Here is a 21,410-nt window from a genome sequence, read left to right as displayed (position 1 = left end):
CAATACTTCTCTTTCCCCTGTCAGGGTGCCTTGAACAACAGACAGATTAATCCTCCCCACTTCCCTTTCTCCCCTCTTTGCCCTCCCTTCTCTTTCTCTCTCTGTGTTCCCTTCTGTTTCTCTGCTCACACCCTCCCAACATCAGCACCCTCCCCACTGCCAGTAGACAGAGAGAAGAATCATAGAAGGCAGAAATATTATTTTCCCCCATTGTCTTTGCACAGTTTAGGGACAAAATGCGTCAAATTTGGCATCAAACCTGGTCAAGAAGAGTCAGGGTTCACAGTCTTAACGAAGTATTGATTCTATTGAGACAAGCTTTCAGTTTTCAAAGGACTAATTCAACTTTCAAGGTTCTTTTCAAACATGACTGCCCATGACTCTGGATTGACACACAATTGGGGGGATTATTTTTTGCTTTCTCTTACTTAACTGGCTAGTTACTTAATCTCTTGTCTGCTGTAGTAGTAGACGAATGGCTGATTTTGTTAAGGAGTAGCTCTCCCATGATCCCTACTTAATAATATAATTTGACAGCAGATCAGCTTTTATATCCAGCCAAGAATACACAGCCAGGAAATGTTCTTTAGCTGGGTTACTGCTGAAGGGTACATGCCTGCTGGGTACCTACCAGCTCCCAGCCAGGCCAGGTCCTGGGAACATAAGGATGGATTTGTTCTCATGGTCTGAAGAGGTCAACAGCAATGCTGTCTTCTTGCTCTAAGTACAACTGGCTGAAAGACTGTGCTGGACAGCTTTACTGCCTGCTTTGGAATGACAGAGAGAAATGCAGTGTGATGTGCTTATATTACATAGTGATGAAGAGGATGCAAATATCAGAGTGATTTAGAGTGAATTAGATTGGGATGAAGATAGATGAGGAGAGTTCTTCCCTACTAGGGTGTTTACACTAATGGTATTCACACCTGACTAGCTTGGGCAGCTGCCTAATCTCAGTGCTCGTGGTCTCTGGTATTCCCTTAGGGACACTTTTCCACAGTTAATACAGATCACCATTGAACTTTTTCTTGCTGAAAGTAATTCTCATTTTTTTTAGCCTAATTTTGTCCACTGCTTTTTTGAAATACCCTAAATAGTTCATCTTCCTTCTGGATGTTTATTACACTCTTGTGATACCTGTAGACATTTATCATAACTTTAGTCCTTGTCAAGCCAAGCTCTGATGTTTAGTTTTGTTAAGCCTGTCTCATTCATACATCTCTCCAGTTCTTTCATCTTTTCAGTGGCTCTTCTCTGAATTGCCTCCAGTTGCTCTAAATCTTTTGGCATTGAATTGTCCAAAACTAAACATAACGAGCTATGCTCTCCTGCTGTAAATTGTTGTAGCTCAGCAGAAATCAATGCCAATTTAAACCAATGGAGGACTTGGTCCTCCTTTTTTTTTGTTGTTTTGTTTTCTCCTCAGCTGAGCTGTATAGAAAGAATTGTTATCTTCATGTTCTTTGATGCATTGCCTCTGCAGAGGCAGATGCCACCTCAGCACCAGTGTGTGGGAGTGCAAAGAGCTCGCATATCTTTGTGGTTTTGTCTGCACCGTGATAAGAAAATACATGCAGTACTATCCAGTGCTAATGAGTTGGAGGGGATTAATACCCTTTAGCCACTGATAGTAGATCCAGGACTGTCCTTAAAAGTTTATACAGTCCCAAACTGCAGCTTCTTTGATAATACCTCATTATGATTTTAGGAACATTTCTAATATTTTCCCATTTGTATGCAGATTGTCTCTATCTGTATATAGAAGCTTGAATTTGTCCGAGCTAAGTCTCTTGGGTCTGCTGTACTGTAATGAACTCCAGGGTATTTTGCAAATAAAGATTAAATAGGAAGTGAGAAATAAATACAAGGTGTAGAAAGGGCAGATGAAGGATTCCCATTTACTTGGAACAGTGTGAACAGAATACAAGTTCTTTTAAAAGCCCAGTTATCAAAGTACAAAAGGTTGAAATAACACCTAATGAGACAGACACTTCCTCTGCTGTCTTCTTTTGGTGAGGCAGCAAGTGCCTTGAGCCCATTCTTTGCCAAGAAACGTCTTAGTTTCTGGAAGACAGAACAGCATCACTAACATTTCCTATTCAGGGGGAGCATTCATACTGCATGATGTTATGTATAGAAGACAGTACATTGTCCATATTCCATGATAAATTTGAGACATTCAGAAAATAAAGCAGTATGGGAGCAGCAGAGGGAGTCAAGTGGTCAGATTTACGAAAAGTTGTTGAGCTTCAGCTCTGCACATTTTAAGTGTGAAAGAGAAATGCACCGCTCAGTTTAATGCCCCTGTATTTCCCCACTGTTGGAAGATATTTGTGCCTGGCACTTCATGGTGATGGTATCTCAAGGAGGAGTTGTAAATTGTGGTTCCTTGGTGGCAAAGAGATTTACACTTCTCTCGCAACAAAGCATTAAGTGTTGCTTTTCAAATAATGGTGTTGAATTGGAAGTGATGTGTACAGGGTGCAAAAGAGTTGCAGGCAAAAGGCAAGTAGGAAAATTGAATTCTACTTTACCGAGTGAAGCAAGTGTGTACTTTGTCTGCAGGGTTTGAATTTATGGGTCCTTGTCTTTTCTCTCCTACTAGGAGTGAGAACTCCATCATTCTTGGGTGTGTTATTTATAATTTCATAAAACTGTTCTGTGACAGGACTTATTTTACCCAACATGCTTAATCTTTCTCAAATAACGGTGCACCCAAAGAGCAAGGTGTCAAAAAAAACATTGCAGTTGGGGAAAGGAAGATTCAGCACCTGCCATTTTGTGTAGAACAAAGGAGTAAAGGTTGTGGATCTAATGCATAAATTAGGGCTTTGGATACTTAGGATTGGATGGGAATGGAGTCGTTTTGCTGTGCCATCCCAACTTCCCTTGCACATCCCACACCAGTACTTAGAGTATAATCAGCAAAGATGTAGAACCATCACTGAGGGGAGATTGAAGAGGCCCTTAGAGTGAATAATTAGGAGGAGGTGATTACAGAACTAATAATTCATGGAAAAGAACAGGGAGCCAATTCAGTGAAATTGAAAGAATTTGAAGGTAAATATGCCCATAAATCCTCCAGGGTGGACTCAGAGTTTAGCACTTTCTCCTGCCCCAGTTTTATTCCAAGGCAATTTCATTAAACACTAGAGAGAGGGTGAGGAAAAATAATAATATAAATGCCATAAAAAATCTTTCAGAGGAAGGAATAAAAAGGGTTCCTGCCAGAGAGAGATTTTATTGAAAGTTATTATAATACCTATCTTTAGTTTTATGGCCTTTAATACAGGGCCAAGTAATTTCAAAGCTGGAATTCTTTAAAAATGAAAGACATATTTTAAAATAGTATAGTATGAATTATTATTTTTAATATAGAATTTAGCTAATATATGGAATAGACAAACATTTTCTTTCTCATGTTCCTTCCAATGAGAATACAAACATCGTTTCCATCGTAGCATACGGGGAAGTTTCATTGCAATCATGTTGCCTGTACATGAGAATGTTTAGCATTTACCATCTCCAGATCACTGGACAGACACTAAGGAATTAATCCATTTACCTCCCCTGGGGCCAACACTTGAGTATAATCAGCCCTATTTCAAAACCAAGGAGAGAGGACCAGAAACGGAATAGCTAGTTTTGCTGCCTGCCTCACAGTGAGCTGTTTCTGAAGAGGAGATGTTGGTGGTGAGTTTCTGGGATGGCTGCTCACTAGCCTCTCCTGCCTTGTGGAAGTAGTAAGTTTAATAACCACTTAATGAAAATTCTCAGCTCCAGGAGGGTTTTGAAAGGTATGGATCCCAGGCGCAAGAAGTTATAGTCTTCTGGAGGTTTCCTTGATGCTGTTTCCGTGGTCAGGCATTTGCTGCTGTTTATCACTGAAATAGCTTTATTCCTCTGGGATGATTCAGATGTTGGTATGTGAGCGGAAGGTGCATGGAAAACCAATATGTGATGGGACTAGAAAATCAGTTAGTGATGAATTGTGATGGAAAGTACCGAGATTAAAAATACAAGATAGGAAATGGCAAGACAGATTAGTGTACTTATCTTTTCTGTGGTTTCTAGAGATCTCATTAATGACCTTGACTTAAGTCTAACCACTTCTGGAGGTTTTTCTCTTTTTCTAACCCTCATTTTTATACATAACAAATCAGTAGCATGAGACAAACAATGATCACAGAGAAAGAAAAACTGGAATGTCAGGGGAAATAGCTTGCAGTGGAGATGGGGAGAAAAGGACAGAGATTAGTTGATATAATCAAGTGTGGAACCAGTCATGAAAAAGTGCAGACACAGGTCAGGGTTGGCAGGGTTGGTGAGTATTGCACATCATATATTTGCATTTTTTCAGTCAGACTGACTGTGCCCTTCTCCATTCGGAACCAACACAAGCTGCATGTTGATTGTGTAGAAGGAGATCTGGAACACATATCCAAGAGGGCAGCATATGTATGTTGTATGTGCTGTCCTTAAGCTGTTTGCTAAGTGGGAAATTCGTGAAGATAAATGAGGGCCAGGCTTCGTGGCTTTTCGGTCCTACTCAGAACTCATCTGGCTTCAAAATTCTGCATTCCCTGATGTTCTGTCGTGGCTGAGAGGCCAGAGAGGATCCCTGTGCCCAGCACCCTGCTGCTGGCCATGGCCATACATGGGGCCTCAAAGAAAGAGTCCTGAACAGGGCGATGCAAATAGTCATACTTCTTTGCTCTCAGTGTCCGTGGCACAGGACTTCACAAGCTAGGTGTGAGGTATTTAATAGCTCTGGATGGATGTTGTTACCCTTAATTTGGCCACTTCTAAAATAGATCTAAACCAGTATCCTGTTGCAAGGTGTACCCACTTTAAAAAATACATATGTATTTTATAAATATGTTATTGCTTTTTTTTGAGCATGGTTGTGTGTGATGTCCCTAACGAGCAAGAGAGGGAAAACCAAAAAGATTTATAAAGGAACTCCTGATTCTTTGCAAATACTGGATTAGGTTGTCAATTCATTTGCATCTGATTCAGGTTAATGCTGCATAAAGCCCTTGGATATGAGCAAGTAGGTAAGTGGCTAGGTATAGCAGTTGGTAAGTGACAAACATACTTTGTTGTAATTGTTAGGCTCATTTCCTACTTGAAGCAAAACATCACTTTTCTTCTATGAAACCCCATGTGTGAATTGTCATATCTTCAACTAAGAGCAAAATCCACATCCTCTAAATCAACCTGGAAATCAAAACCAAATGCCAGGGTCTTAGCACTGTCTGAACAAGGTCTTCTAGTAGTGATGGATTATTTATTGTTTATCCACTGTGCTGTCCTTAATGCTCTTTTACAAGTGTTTTAGACGACTGTAATACAGATCTCCAGTTTCACTAGTTACGTTTCACCTGCTTAAAAAGTCTTGCAGCATAGTTTTTGTGACTTATTCTGCTAAATTACTTTACAGCAATGCAGTTAAAAATTAATATCTTTCTAACCAGGGACAGCTGCATTTCACTGTTGCACAATACGATCACTATTTGTAGAAGCTATAAAGTGATTTGGTGTCCTTCAGGATAAATAATGCTTTCTAAAGTATATGTGACCAGACCAGAAGAGTTATAGAAAGTAGATTTCTATTTTGTGTGTTCCTCCTTTCTTGACCTCTCACTGAACAGATGAACTTTTAAAGCCATTTTGTTTTCAGAGAGAAGTCTTCAGGATTTCAACAGTGTTGTTCTTCTGTTTTCTGTGACTGAAAGATGCTAAAAAAAAACCCCCTTCGTATGGAAAGCAGGAAATTGCTTTGTACATGTTACCTTCAGTTCCTTTTAATCTTGCCTCCCCAATGAGGGAAGATTATTAAAGTAATCAGTGGAAGTATTTAAGCATGATACTACTGCCAGATTGCATCCAACAATACTTTGCTAAATGGCAATGCCAGGGTAAGACTAAGTAGCATGAACAATAGGGATTCCCTTGCTTCATGGCTGCTTTTACAGACGCTCTCTTTCTATAATCTTTATTTACAGCCGACCGATCCTATTTTTTCTTTCCTGGCTCCCTCTAAGCCACTGAAATCAAGATTGAAGGAATGTCAGGTTCAATCTCATCTTTCTGACTGACTGCTCAGTTCTGTGATTTTTCCTTAGCTCAAATAGAAACAGAGAGGGGGAGCTCAGGGAACCTCTGGTAGCAAACAGGGGGGCGTGCTGGCTTTAGGAGCACGGGAGTCTGAAGGAATGGCTGAGACCTCAGAGCAGTTGCGTAGAGAAAAGGGAACATGCAGCGTGTTGGAGACAGCCACAGAAGACACAGGAACGTAAAAGACTTTGCTTAGAGCTGGAGAGTCTTTTTCAGGCGTAAGGAATTGGCTTGCCATGATGTGAGATTCCCAGGAATATTCACCTGGTGTACCAATGTATAACTTAGTGAAGTACAGCCACTCTGCCTCTGAGGAGCTGAGACTTCAGCAGCACTCCCTGCCTGGTGAGGAACGTGGTAGTTGTTTTGTTTCAGGAGTCATCGCACTGATCCTGCTGCTCAGCAGAACAGGCTGGTTCTCTCTGCAAGAAGTTGTTAAGGGAGACAATTTCAGCAGAAGATGCGGTTTAAGCTGATGCTGCTGAGCTGGGATAATTTTGTACTGTGTGCAGGAACATTACAACCTGTGTCCAGAGGCTGCCACACACTCTCCCTAATGGTCTGCATTACTAATTCAACTAATTGCAGCAATTACAGGCAGGAGATGCTGCTGGGAAGAGACACTGGTACGCTTCTAACATGCTGCAATACATGCTGCTCATTAATTAGACCAGCAGAAAGAAAAAAAAACCCAAAATCACCAGCTGGAAATGCAGAAGAATGTGTTGAAACCTCTAAGGGCCACAAGCAGTCACACTCTGTTTCAGACTTTCAGAACCAGACTTACCAGCCTGTTAGCCAAGTCACAGCAACATCCCTCATCACTTGGGAAGCAAACAGGGAAGGATGCATGTTGGGTTCACCTGACACATGCAGCAGTTCAATAAATAGGTTGCACAGGTATTTACTACCTGGGTAAATACAAAGGATTCCCAGCCTGAGAGGCGGGTTTCCAGAGCAGGAATTGTCTTTGTCTCAGCATGATGCATCTAGCAACACAGTGAAGAGTACTGCTGGCTGCCTGGGTGATCTATATTATCTGAGTCTTTCTTGTACACTTTTCTTTGCAGAAAGTATGTTCAGCCTGAACATGCCTCCTCTGTTCAGTCTCTCAGTGGGTGCCTTCTGGCCAGCCCTGCGTGGTATTGGTGGAGCCCAGCCTGTTCGGAACAGACACATCTACTGCGGCTGTCGGAGGGGAGTTTGGCAGCCACGCAGGTGTCATAGCTGCTGTGCTCACTCTGTACGCTGTGATCTGCCTGCTAACCTCAACAGCACTTCACCTCTGCACACCTGAAATGCTCAGTAGCAGAGGATAAGCACTACTCTTCTGAGAGGAGAATCCAGCTCTAGGGAGGGTGTGTTTACAGGGGCGTACCTGACGTGCTTGGTACAAGTCAACTATTTCTAAAGTTACTCTTCTGAAAGGCTTTTTTTCCCTTTTCTAGGATACCCAGCTGCCTCTGCAACAGTCTCTTGACTTGCAAGTATCTTACCTTTCTTTTTCCTCTGTTCTTTTTCCTTCCTGCCTTTCCTTCACGTGCCAGACAACAGATGACATCGTTTCATCAGCTGAATGTTCCAGTGATGATGAAGATTTCATTGACTGTGAGCCCAGTACAGGTAAGTCAGGTCAGTCTTGTTTTGCTTGCTTTCTGTTTTCATTTGCAAAAAACAATGCATACATATATTTATATGTGTGTGAATGTATACATATATAATTATATATGTATATATATGTGTGTATATGTGTATATATAGATATACACGCTTATGTATATATACACTGTATATAGAATAAAAATTATACAGCCAAGCATCAGATCCCATGGACTTGGCAACAGCAAAACAGATACATAGTCACTATTTGCTTAATATAAAGTTGTTTGCATGGAAAGCCAAACTTCCTGAAAGTGATCCCAGCTAATTCATCGTTTACATGTTTGTAGCAGTTACTTCACTGACACAGCAGGAAAGCAAAAATATCAATGTGGTACGTGACAAATAATGAAGATTTATAAAGTGGGGAAGGGGAATGTCAGCAAAATAGAAGAGAAACAAAAGTGAAGCAATAATGGGTTCTTAGCGTTGTTTAATCTTTGTTAATTGCTCTGAAGATGGACTGTGAAAGGATACATTTGTCCATGGGATTTTGAGTACAGTTAACATGGTAATGTATTTATACTAATTTTGTTTCCTATGAGCCCAAAGAAATTGGGGAGCACTAAAACACAGTTCTAACATAACAAAATTAGTAGTAATTCTTGCCCTGTTATCTGCAGTGATGCTTCAAAATGTATCCATTAAAGAGTCAGGAGGACTGGCCGTGTGGAACTGACTCGACTTCTCCCTTTCAGATACATTTTGATAAACTGATGGCTTTTCTTTCTGGTGAGATATATGATGTGATATCCAGCAGGCAATTGCAGTCTATTTTATTTCTTACAGGCTTTTTCAAGTCTTCTTTTTTGAGGCTTGCCATGAGTTAAGCATATTTATAATAGAGAACAGACATCATCGAATTTCTGTGTACATTTAAAAGAAAAAGAGACCGTTTGGTTAGAATCTTTTTTCCTTAAGAGTGAAACATATAAATAGTATAGGGTGTTTTGGTTTGGTTTTGTTTGGTTTTGCTTTGTTTTATTTGGGATGATTTTTTTTCTTTAAAAAAAAAAAAATCCCCAGAAAACATTACAAATGTTCTGTTTCTAGTTTCCTGAAGCTATTTGATTGATACAATAATAACAGTAAAATTCACCCAAGGCTAGTGCTTTCATATTTCTTTTCAATTCATCATGCTGTGCCTGCATTTTTTGGTAGAACTTGCTCCTGCAGTAACCTGAGATTGGCATTGCCTTGTAGCTGGGAACTTCCACTCATACACTTGACCTTCCCTATGATGGCAGGGGAGGCAGTGATGTGACAAGTGATGCTAACAGATAGCTCAGCCTACTCCCATCTCTTTACACAGATCTTCCCTCCCCCAGCAGAAAAGCAGTCCAACTGATACTAGATTGTGAAGCGTAAACAGTGTGGGTACTGGGATTTTTAAATCAAAGGTAGTAATGAAATACCAGCACAGAGCTTGTCATGAGAGTGAGGTGTGAGTTATACAGGACCATGCGAACAGGACTGATGTGGCACAGCTGGTATGTGAGTGAATGGGTAGGAATCATTTCATTACAGTCTCACTAACATTCCAAGACATTTTTTTTTTAATTATTATTATTCTGATTGCCAACTATTTCATTTAAAGGAGGAAATGAGATCTTTATCAGACTCCTCCCCTGGTATATTACTGTGATTTATATTACAGTGTAGAAATCATGATTACTTCAATGGCTACAAATTGTAATAGCAATGTTTTTGGCTTGTGCTGCCAGTGGAAAAATCAAAGTTTGAAGGGAAATTTGGTAAACCGGGTTGTTTAGCATGAAATTTCAGAGTGCTTTAGAGCAACATTTCCAGACTAAAAATACCTTTCTCCTGACACAGTTAGAAATCTAATGTTATAAACAGGTACAAACTGGATTTGTAAAAATGACTTGCTTTTGAAAGTCCTGCTAAGAATTACAGTCGACTGCTGGAAGTGCCTACAGACATTTCAATATCTGCTAAAATAATATGATTTGCTGAAAATCTGCTGAAGGTACTCTACTAAATTACTATACGTTCTTGAAAATTTCAGCTGGTATCTTTTATCACACCCTACTTCTTCTTTGTGGAATGGTCGTCTGCGTCAGCCACTGAAATGTGAATGTTTTCTTGGGACTCACTGTGGCATTGGGAGTAACAGTTAGCCTGATTATATGTACAAAAAAGACTCCCAGGTGGTCCTTGCCCATGAAATTTACACTTCCAGATTTTCAGGTTCCCTGCTCTCAGAGGCACTGGTGTACAAACTTGCCAGATGTAGGAGGGATACGCGGATCCTTTTCGCCTCCAAAAGCATAAACGTAGCTCATTCCATCACAGTAAGGAGGAAAAGAAACAGGTTTAGGGTGCTCCTCATTTAGGTTTCTTTATCTTACCATCTCCATCCTCGGTGCATGTGAGGAAGGTAGAACAGTGTCTACAACACAGCCAGTATCAAAGCACTCGTGAAGCCCATTCTGCTCTGGAGTACCAAGCGATCTGAGCTGGCTTATCAAGGTCCAGTGGTGCTGGTTTGGCTGAGCAGATGACCCTGCCCTTACACTTCAACAGCCAAGTCAGGATTCTGGCCGTATTCCAAGACCTGGTACGGAAATGTATACATTGTGGAAAGAGCCAGATAAACGTCCTTGTATTTTCTAGTGCTTGGGTTTGGATTTTTTTTTAAATGTTATTTTATGTTACTTGGGTCCATGTGAGTTACTTCATCTTTTTCTCTGGACAGGTCAGTGTATTTTATGCCGCCTTCTGGCTTGCCTGATCACTTTTGCAGCAAATTGAAAATTAAATAACCTAACCCAGCACAGGCCCCTTTTGTTACTCTGATAATATGTAGCTTCTAAAGCTCTTGAGTTTCTGCCAAACACCATGACTTGGCCTTCCATCACCCTCAGTGCCACGGTCCAGTAATGCAAAGGTTACTGAACTCGCTGCTGCAGCTGTGAGGTGTGATATACATCACTATGAACCTACTGTGCAATAACCAAGACAAGGGCAGTGGAGAATACTGCCATGCAAATCAAAAGCTTTTGGATTTCACAGGGGTCAGAATCAAATCCCAAGATCTAAATATATTGCTTTGGTCTTGGTTCCACCTGGATCAGAAGCAGTACCCCGCCGAGTCCTTTCAAAGACTTTGGCTCTGGTGTACTCAAAGATAGTTCAAAAGACAGAAAATAATGCCCTTTTTGAGGCTAAATATCTGATGAGAACCATTTTCCAGGTCTTACTGCCACTTAACTCTGATTGTATGTTGAATCCAAGACCTGAATCTCAGCAAGCATACAGTCTGCATCTGGATACATGCATCTCTTTAAATGGAGACAGCATAAAGGCCATTTCCCCACTCTGCTCTCCTCAGGAGTTTCCTGGCTAGCTGGGGATGCTCGTTGTAGCAGGCTGGCTGCCCCACTGCGCCCCACTTCCAAAAGTTGGGATTTCTGTTGGGATTTCTGTAGATCCCCTTGTGTAGAGACCAGGAGCTGTGCAGGACCTGTCCTGACTGAGACAGCTTGCAGGCATCCTCTGTAGACATGTTTGTGTGCATAAGGAATTACTCTAACAAGTGGTGGCAATGACAGGTGTGAATCCAAAACTCATCTGTATTTTATGTAATGGAAAGGAAGGCAGTGCAGGTTCCAAGATAAAAAGCAGTTGCTATTCATCTGCTTGCAGACAAGCCTAGATACCCTTAGATCCCCACATCTCCCAGAATAGCTTCCTTTAGATGATACAGAGGGCATAAAATTGTTCATCTGCCTTGAAGAAATGTTTACTTACAGTCAACAGCAGTCCCAGCATGTTTGAAAACCTTCTGATTTCTGTGCCAGAAACATGATGTTTTCCTGTGGTATAAGTGCAGGACTCTCTTCTGGCCTGTTCCAGGGAGATCTGAGGCTCAAATATTGAAGTTCCTCAAAGCTGCAGCCAAGGTCCTGAGTCTGTGCTTTTGAACACAGCTCTGTGGTGGTGTTTTGGTTACTCAACTGCCCTCAGAGAATGAACAATTTGTAAGGGAAATAACTTTACTCCTAACTAGTAAGCACTGTGCCTTTGTAAAGAAAGCAAACAGTTATCTCTTCCTAGCCAAATGAGGAGCACCCCTACAGTCTCAACGAGGATTAGAGCTGTGCTTTCCTGGCAGCTGCTGCTGCTGTCTCCACGTACCTTTGCCCTTGTTCATACTGAGCATAGACTTTAGCTCAGTGCTCCAGCACCAGGCAGGCTGGGTACTGGTGGCTGGGCAGCTGATTGGGTTCATAACCAAGGCTGCTTATTGCACTGCTCAAAAATAGTAAGTCCCAAACTTTCACTAGTTTGCCTGAAGTCCAAAATGCAACCTCTTGAAATAAGAGGTTAATCCCAGCTCCCTGGCTTGATGCAGCCTCTGTCTCTTCCCTGGTTTCCTAAAAGGCTTCATATATCATAAGGTTGACATTGTTTAATCAGACTGGTAAGCTTTTCCCATGAGGGACTGGACACAGCAGCAGAGATGCCAAAATCTACAGTTCTTTGTACTGGAATTTACCCAGTGTTTTGTAGCATAAACCCATACACAGGACACACACATCTTAAAGGTATGGTCTCTGTATCTGTCATTTACTGGTCAGCACTCATCCACTTCAGGTCCCTGATTTGTGGGCTAGAGCGATCAAGCTTCCATCCATGTAAGCTGGAGAACTGGGTACCTGCAGACTGCCCAGGTTACAGATTTATTTGCAGAAAATGAATAGAATCTCTCTTCCAAGAGTCTACAAACAGCCAATACAGTATGAAAAAGCAATATGCTGGAAGTGAAGAAATCTTGACTGCAGAAACCAAGATAAGTGATGATATGGCACTCATCCTCCATAAACTGCATCAGCCTTCTTGAAGCACACAGCAAATTTTCATTGCTCTCCTTGGAGAAATATCCCCCCCCCCCAAACCCAGTGCTCAGTTACCCCCAGTCTCTTCCTCTGTCAAGCAGGAGTTCTGCTCCGTTTCCCAAGTGAGAACAAGAAATGGTCTTTAAAGTTGGGCACATGCCTTGCAGTATGCAGAGAGGTAGGCTTCCCATCTTGCAGGCTGAATACCACAGAGACCCAAAGGATGGAGATTCCTCCATGGCACTTCCCAGGGAAGAACAGCATCACTTGTTTGATGGAATTTCCTAGCTACAGTCTTACAGCCAAAACAAAAACAAACGGACAAGTTTTACTAATCATTCATGCAGATGACTTACAGGAACTTTTTGTTTTCATTTTTGTATTAGAAATTTATACTCAGTTTGGTTTACAGCATATTGGTCTTATTTCCTATGCAAGGCCCCACCCATGAGGGTATTTTATCTGTATATGCACTATATACAGCGTGCTGGTGTATCTATTTTTATATGTGTATATACTAAAGTAATGAATGACCAATATCAGCAGTAGTCCCTATCATCCAATCACATGTTTACACAGAAATTCATGCCTTCATCTAACCCTGGCATCCGCTAGCGTGGACAGATGCATGATATTGTTATTTCTTGGTGAACAAAGCACGTTACTTTTTTTGTTTGTTTGTTTGGTTAGAGTTCTTTCTTTCTCCTTTTATTTCTTTGTTTCCTTTTAATCAATAGTTTCATCTACCAATTAGCCTTGGGGTAGGGTGGGGCAGGGAGAATAAAAGAAATTATACAGGTATATCCATCGATATGTACACATATAGTCGGTGTATATAGAGATGGATATATACATTGTATATATTTGAAGAACATTTTCTGTCGTTTCACCTCATCTTGTGCCGCATGAATTTTTGGTGATTGACATTTTAGTTTCTTTTATATTTCTTTCCCCCTTTTTTATTTTTTTTTTGGCTCGTAATGGTGCCATACTGCTATTTTTTTAATTTTTAAGATCATTGCTGTACTTTTCAATTTATATTTTTGGAGCTCATCCAACAAACTAATCGTTTGATCATCTCAAGAATGAGATATAGATCTGCAAACCAATAAAGGCAACAAAATCTTTTCTTGCCATCATTAAGAAATCCACATTTTCAGACATCCCAAGAAAGTTGTGTGCAAAAGAATGAAGATTCTTACCCCTCCTTCCTTTTTATTTCCTCATCTCCCTACCTTTTTCTTTTTAAACTTCTGCAAAGTGTCTATCCTGTCTTTTCCTTTTTCCCTCTTTTTTTTTAAATGGAGTTCAGAGAAAAAGCTCCCAGAAGGACAAAAAGACTCCCCTTTACCCCTGCATCCTCCCAGGAAACATTCTTCCAACAAAGAAAGCCCTACAAACCACAGATGGCATAAAAAGAATTTTATTGCAATGCAGAGTATCTGTCGTATCTTTTATTTCTGGGTCAGTGCAAGATCATTGTTCTGGCATGCTGTAGTTTAGCTGATTTAACTAACCATGGCCTTCATTAATCTGTGCATGGGCTGTGATGATGCCATCTTGTGTTTCATCAGAGCTGCGCATTCAGGCTAACCAAGCAAGTCCGTAGTGTATGATTTTGGGGGGGGGGGGAGGATATGGTTTCAATTTTAGTTTTTAGTTTTATTATCATTTTTTCTTTTTGGAAGAGTTATGCCAGTACTGTCAGCTGCTTCTTGCAGCCTCAGCGTTATATATCTACTTTATTTTATGGGGTTTTTTGCTCTTCTTTTAGTTCTCAGTAGCAATCTTACGTCTTGTCTGTGTCCATCTGTCTTGTCGGTGTGTCTTGGAGTCCATTGGTCCAGTGTTGTTATGTGATTCTGTTCTCTGTTCGTAAGCTGGTGTTCAGCTCCCTGCCGCTCTGTCGTTCCCCCTTCCCCTCCCCTCCTCCTCCTTCCCTCCCCCACCTGCCCGAGGGGGTGTCCACAAAGGGGCACCAAGCTTTGAATGAGCTTCTGAGGCTTCGGGCTGGAAGTCGCAGGATGTCCACACAACTTCTTAAGAAACACAAAGTTTGCAGCTGGAAAGTTTTCAAACTCTCTTATCGCTTCACTCTGGTTTACTGGCATAACGCTAAAGTGGCTTCTTACATAGCTTTTGAGGAGATTTGTCTGTGCATGCTGATGTCTTTAGAGTGAGAACTCCTGTTACGTGTTCTGTATGCACCAGGAAATGCTGTGCAGGGTGCAGGCTTAACTAGGTCTTTTGATAAAAGGCAGCCCTGAGAGGAGAATATCATTGGGCATGTGCAGCTGAAATGATACCTAAGTGAACGTGTCTCTGAAACCCACAGTTCTTATTTCATTTGTAGTTAGGAGACAAAAATGTGGGGTGCACTTAAGATTTCTCCGAGTACTGCATCTTGACTCTATGAAGTCAGCCTTCTGTTTGTCCCTGTGTGCTGTCTGTCCCTATTGATACTGGTAAAACACTGTTCTGCTGATGTTTGAACTTGAACGCAGTTCTGGAAATGCATTTGGACTGTCTTCTGCCATATGCATCATAAATATGCAGTCATGTGAGGCAGAAGAAAACAAGCTGAGATCTCAGGTGTCTGCTTAGACTTGAAACACTGTTCAGAAAAAACACCTTCTGGCTTGTAGAGTGGTGTGTTCCCCAGTATCCTTAATCCTGTTCTTGCTGAATGAACTAGCCGTGTCGGTGGCGTGGAAGGTCTCAGAGCACTAGGATACCTCAGCTGGTATTGGTGGATCAGCTCAAGTTAGTGGAGGACGAGGCAGCCAGCATTCCTGCAGATAATGTTCAGGACAGCTCAAAAAAGCATTTGTTCTGTAGAGAAAATGAGATGAAACCTTTTAATTGTTCTTATAATATAAGGCTGATCTGTTTAAACTGAGAGTTATGTGTTTAGTTCTCCAACGTGGAGTTACTTAACTTATTTCATTTAACTTATTTAACTTATTTCATTTAACTTATCCAAGATGTGTTTCCTGTACTTACAGAGGGATGAAAAGTAGACAGCTTTTCTTTCACCACTAAGAACCAATCATTTAATGCTCAGTTCAGTTTTCTTCTTTCCTATATGGTCTGAGAAACATTACTGAGTGCTGTTAATTAAAACAAAAAATAATCGATATTTAAAGCTTTCTTGGTTTAGTGTTTTTCACAGCCATTAATTCCTACTAAATCTGAAGCTTTTTCTTGGCAGTTGCTTAAATAAAGTAACTGCTTATAAAATTATATTATCATCAACAAGCTCATGGTTTTGTGTAATGCTGCCCTCTGTCAGATAGACCAGGACAGTCCTGTTATGAGGCTAACAGCTAAAGAAATAATTTCTTTAGCTCAAGTGATGAGTTATTGGAGCAGAGCAATCAGAGTTTTAGCCCCTTGCATCATGAAGTTCAGGGTAACCTTCATCTTGGACTATTGTGATGAGTAAATGAAACGTCCAGGCATCAGGACAGTAACCTCCAGGCTGTGGCAAAGCTGCTGTGTCCTGCTGAATGGTTGTTTTTGTTTGCCTTACATGGCCTCTGTCATGCCTGCAACTTCCCCTCCACTGCAGGGAGTGAGAGGCTGGAGCTCAGGAGATGCTGTGGAAGATCCTGTTGCGTGCTCTGGTTTATCCCACTAAGTGTATATATGGATTTCCAGTACTTGAGGTAGATTGTATTTTTGTTTCCTGTCTCAGGGCAGGTTGCTGGCTTCAGGTCTCCTGTTGGTTGTCACTGAGCAAGGGGGGGAGTTGTTAAAGCCAAGGGTGAAAAACTTGAGCTGAGATGTGCCACTCCCAGCTCTGCCGTTGATTCCTTCTGTGACTGTGCAACTACATTGATCACTTTGCCTACCTGGAAGGCAGGGTAAATGAAATACATTGGAGATAAATGAGGGTGGAGATGATGGGAAAGAAAATGTAATTAAATTTTTAATGAGCCTTGATATTCAGGTGGGAATTGCTATGCAATACACCAAAATGGTACTTTGCTGCTAAAGATGTAAAAGTAAGCCATCCCTGCTGAGATTTTAGTCCCAAGTGCTATCTTCACTTGCTGTGGCAAGTGTCATTCTTCTGTATTTTCATGAAATGGGTACACCTCATGATCTGTTAATGCAGAGAGAAGTAGTGAGGGGTACAAAAGCCAAATATTTTCATGTCAGGGAACACTGGTGTGGCATCATTTTATTAAATATAGATTTCTTCTCTAGAGTTAAGACATGTAATGGAAAGAAGCATGCTCAGGCCACATAAATTGTCACAAGTGGGCTACAATAGACAGATCCTTTACATCAGCACTCCCATCACTTGAACTTGCATTCAGATCAGAATTTTGCTTCATAAACTTCACCATTTCTTCAGCCTGACTTAGCTGGTGTAACTCTCCCTGGATTTGCATTTAAAATCAGGAGGAGGTCAGGATTAGACCCACAGCCTGGATACCTTGCCCTTGCCGTCTTCCAGTCTTTTTTTAAAGCGTGTTCTCTAAACTCAAAGCCATGTGCACTGTCACATTCTGGCAATCCCTCTAGTGCTGTGCCTATGTTATCAAGCTGACACATGTCTAAAATACTAAGATATGATATTTTCAACCTGCTGGGACTTGCTTTTTGTCCCTGTTAGCTTTGATTTTCAGCTTCATAAAATATATGGGAAAGGAAGAAAAAATAGACAATGACACATTCGGTGGAAGAGAACAGCTAACACGTGACTCAGGAACAGATTTTGCATCAAAAGCAAATGTATGTATATCAGATACTTCAATGACTATAGCAACTGATTAGATAGCTCTAAACAAGAAGAAACTATCTGATTTCTGAAAGATATATAATATCTGCTAGAGAGAAAGCATGTTGAACGTTGAGAGATCATAGGGACCAATATACACTTTTGTTTCTAAAAGATTTTATTATGTAATGTTTTGGTCATCATGCTTAGACCTGAAGGTGCCTCGTGTTAAGTAGTGATGTTCACATGAGCTATAACACCTGGAATGCCTCCACAGAGCAAGAAAACCTATTCTCCTTCAATTTTTAATCCAAGTAGATCATAGAATCACAGAATAGAATCACAGACTGGTTTGGGTTGGCAGAGACCTCAAAGATCATCTAGTCCCAACCCCGGCCATGGGGAGGGACGCCCTCCACCAGACCAGGATGCCCAAAGCCCCATCCAACCTGTCCTTGAACACTGCCAGGGAGGGGTCAGCCACAGCTTCTCTGGGCAACCTGTGCCAGTGCCTCACCACCACCACATGAAAGAATTTCTTCTTATCCAAATCCACACTCCTTCAGTTTAAAGCCGTTACCCCTTGTCCTATTACCACATGCCCTTGTAAACAGTCCCTCTTCATCTTTGTACGCCTGTTCTTTTAGGTATTGGGAGGCTGCTATAAGGTCTCCCTGGAGCCTTTTCTTCTCCAGGCTGAACAAGCCAAAGTCTCTCATCTCATCCTTTCTTCATAGGAGAGGTGTCCCTGCCCTCTGATCGTCTTTTTGTCCTTCCCCTGTACTCACACCAACAGCTCCATGTCTTTCTTGTACTGGGGACCCCAGAGCTGGATGCAGTATTCTAGGTGTTTTGTGAGCACAGACAAGTGTGACTCCCGCTTTCAGGATCTGTCGTAAGCAGGGAACTTCCAGCAGACATCTGAACTTGCAGCAAGGAGGTGCCTTTGACTGGGTTCTGAATCGCTTATCTCTGCCAGGGAACTGGGGACTCTCAGAGAGCTGTGAGGAGGATTAAGGATGATTTGACAGCTGGAGAGAAAGTCAAGACACTTGGCAGTGTAGCAGGACTATGTATGTTTTCTGGAACAAAAAACCCAGAATTTTTTTATATAGTAGACCAGGACATACTACCAGATCTACCCTTACTGCAGTGATTGATGGGTAGTCTTCCCATGGAAACAATACTGCAACTTGCCCCCCAACCAGTAGAGTGAATGACCTCGGGGCATGAAATCATGACTGACTTTTGACCTTTATTTTCTGATAACTAAGAAGTTTTCAGGTTTCCCTGAAACACTTTACTTCACGTGCTTAAACGTGCCATATAAGCCCAAAGGTGAAACAGGGACTGGAATGTTCATGTCCTGGGTCTTTTTTGATAAATAGTAAAGATTTGGTGTTGGCAAAGTACTGTGGGGAATCCATATAGTTTCCTCTGTGTCAAGTCCAAGCCAAGAAAATGTTTTATGACACCTAAAATGTATATTACAACTTTGGTCTTAAAATACCTTTTCATTTTGAAATTGATGCTTTAAAAAACAAAAAAAAAGTTTACATTCTGACAAAGCATCTTATTACACAACGAACTGAAGTTTTGTAGTCATAAATATTAGAGGGGGGAGGTGTTCACTATGCTTGTCTCTTATTTTTCATTTCTGAAAATATGACTAGTAACCTTCACCTTTAAATAACTTGGGAGATTTTTTTACTACTCCTTTTCAGTTTTTCAACTTCTTTTCTCCTCCATTAGGTTCTCTGGAACATTAAACTATACTTTTCTCCATAGGGAACATCTGTTACTAGCTCTGTACCAATTGTGTTAGAAGAATAAAACCTTTGATTACATTTATCAAAGCAGTTAGGCCAGTATATTTCAGTACCTTCAGTTGTTTCATTCATGGCTTTTCATTATACTTTGAATAGCAGTGGTAAAAGTCCATCCCTGAAGCTATGTGATCTTTCCCACATACTCTGTTTTCCATATCTATCATTTTTTCCTTTGGAAAGAAAAAGCAAACAAAAATTATTTTGGAGAGAGAGGGGAAAAATGTCTCCTTCACCAAGGCAGTGTTTATAGAAACAGCTGGTAAAACAAACTGCAAATGTTGTGCCTGGAGCACCTCTATTCTAATAGCAGGATTGTTTAAAGATGAAAGCAGCCATTTGAGTGTGTAGCTCCCTGTTAGCAGTAATTCTTCCTCCATAGGGGAAGAACAGGGAATCTTGGTGTGGTAGTTTGTTCGCTATCTTACCTCCTCTGAGAAGTTATTTACCCAGCACTCTGATGATGAATGAGCGTTCTGATTGTGCTTTCTGCAGCAAACGCAAATAACTGATAGTGTTGGACAAATGAATCTCACTCATCTATATACTTACATTACTTTTGAAACTACTAGATTTGTTATTCTTCTGGTGGGTTTTTTTCTGCCTCCCAGAGGACCTTTTCCTCCCTGCTGACAAACTATAAGTTTTCTGTTGTCCTGGCTCATATGTGGCACGTGTCCAAACACGAGATGCCAATTCAGGTAGTTTAACAAGCTGCCAGGCTTGGTGCTACTCATGTATGCCAGGCATGGTGCTGCTCAGGGCTGGTGCTGCTGCACTATTTTCACACAGAAATGTTTGAAGCATCCCAAGAAACGGGAGCAGTTTGGTTTCGTTTTCTGTACCAAATTTGCTTAGCTTCCATTAAAACCAATTAATTAGGAGTCTGGGCACCAAATGAGGTAACAGCCATTTGGAGTACTTTTAAAACCATGCTTTTTGCCTCCAAGGCACAGATTGATGATGATATTTGGAATACCAATTGGTATCGATACATACTGCTTTTGCCTGAAAACCCCTCTAAAAGCAGTATTGTTTCTTGTATTTTACTGGGGACGTGATGTCTGATGCCAGCTACGCATTCAACGTGCTCATTTCAACTGAGTTTGGATCCTGGAGATGGCTGCATGTCTGAATGTCCAACAGCTCCAGCAACATTTTATAGCTATAATGTCATCATTTTTCCATCGGCTGAGAGGAGCTTTGTGGATATTAGTGAAGCTGAGCACTTGCTTCAGAGATCTGGATTTCAGATTTATATGCTGACAAGAGATGGTTAATCCTCTCACGGACCGGGCCCTTAAGGACTCTCTGAATGGCAGGACTTGGAATAAGGCCTTGGAGCCTTAATTCTTCTTTTACTTTAAAACCAGAATTAATCTCTCCTTCACTTTTAAACAAAGGTTGCAGTTTGATCCTACAGATTTCTTAAACCTTCTGTCAGATAGACGCTCCAGGAGGTCATTTTTCTGAGGATCCAGTCATGTTAGGACAATGACAGCTTTTCCTGCCGTGTGTCATATTACATTAATTTTCTTATTCAGGGGAGATTTCAGCAGATGCAAAACAAGACGATTGAGCTATCTGCAGTGAAGTTAAAGATTTTAGACATCAGCTTAGAGCAACGACCATTGTTCCTTGTTGAACAGCAGTTCTTTATCAGTTTTCTCTTTTGTTTTGTCTTCTGCTGTTCTTTTTCTGGTAATGAAATGCATAGGACTGTACACGTCATTTCGGGGTAGCAGTGACAAAGCCATGTAGAGAGGTACTGTTATCTCTTCGCTCCATTACAGTGAAGCCTCTGCTTATACAGCCTGAGTTCTGAAAATAGTTGGAAAGCTTTAATAAGCATAGGGAGCTGGCGCGGAGGAAAGAGATTCTCTGCCACAGAGGATTAAGGGATGACAAATGCAGTGTACCTTTTAGAAAATCCAAGAAATTGGAGCTTGGCATCTCTGACTTGGAGCACTAGGAAAGGTGCTAAAATAGGAATTAAGGGAAATATAGATAGATATATATGTTATGCATACATATGTACGTATGCATGTGTGTATAAACATATCTATGTCTGTCATACATAATAAATATATACATGTCTGTAAGGATATATGTAAAACATAAGTATTATTTAGTTATGAAATGTGATGACAGACTTCAGATCATTCTAGCAAATGTGCTAGGTATGGAAACAGAGTGCTGGTAATACCCTGTGCT

At 41.0% G+C, this 21,410-nt stretch overlaps 1 protein-coding gene across 6 annotated transcripts in view; it reads left to right on the top strand.

The window, feature by feature from the left end:
• Positions 1–21,410, top strand: part of NRXN3 (neurexin 3) — a gene marked incomplete at its 5' end in the record, with an annotated part of 932,122 nt that overhangs the window by 891,318 nt on the left and 19,394 nt on the right. For 3 of the 6 annotated variants that reach the window (XM_084263764.1, XM_084263766.1, XM_084263767.1), the window contains one exon: positions 7,668–7,752. In XM_084263764.1, the coding sequence (XP_084119890.1) occupies positions 7,668–7,752 (85 nt within the window). The remainder of the gene's footprint in view (positions 1–7,667; positions 7,753–21,410) is intronic. The other 3 variants (XM_084263765.1, XM_084263769.1, XM_084263768.1) reach the window with 1 other exon arrangement.

This window comes from Gallinula chloropus, assembly GCF_964237585.1.
Source record: "Gallinula chloropus genome assembly, chromosome: 4".
In the NCBI taxonomy this organism is placed as follows: Eukaryota; Metazoa; Chordata; class Aves; order Gruiformes; family Rallidae; genus Gallinula; species Gallinula chloropus.
This window is presented reverse-complemented; position numbering and strand designations above follow the sequence as displayed.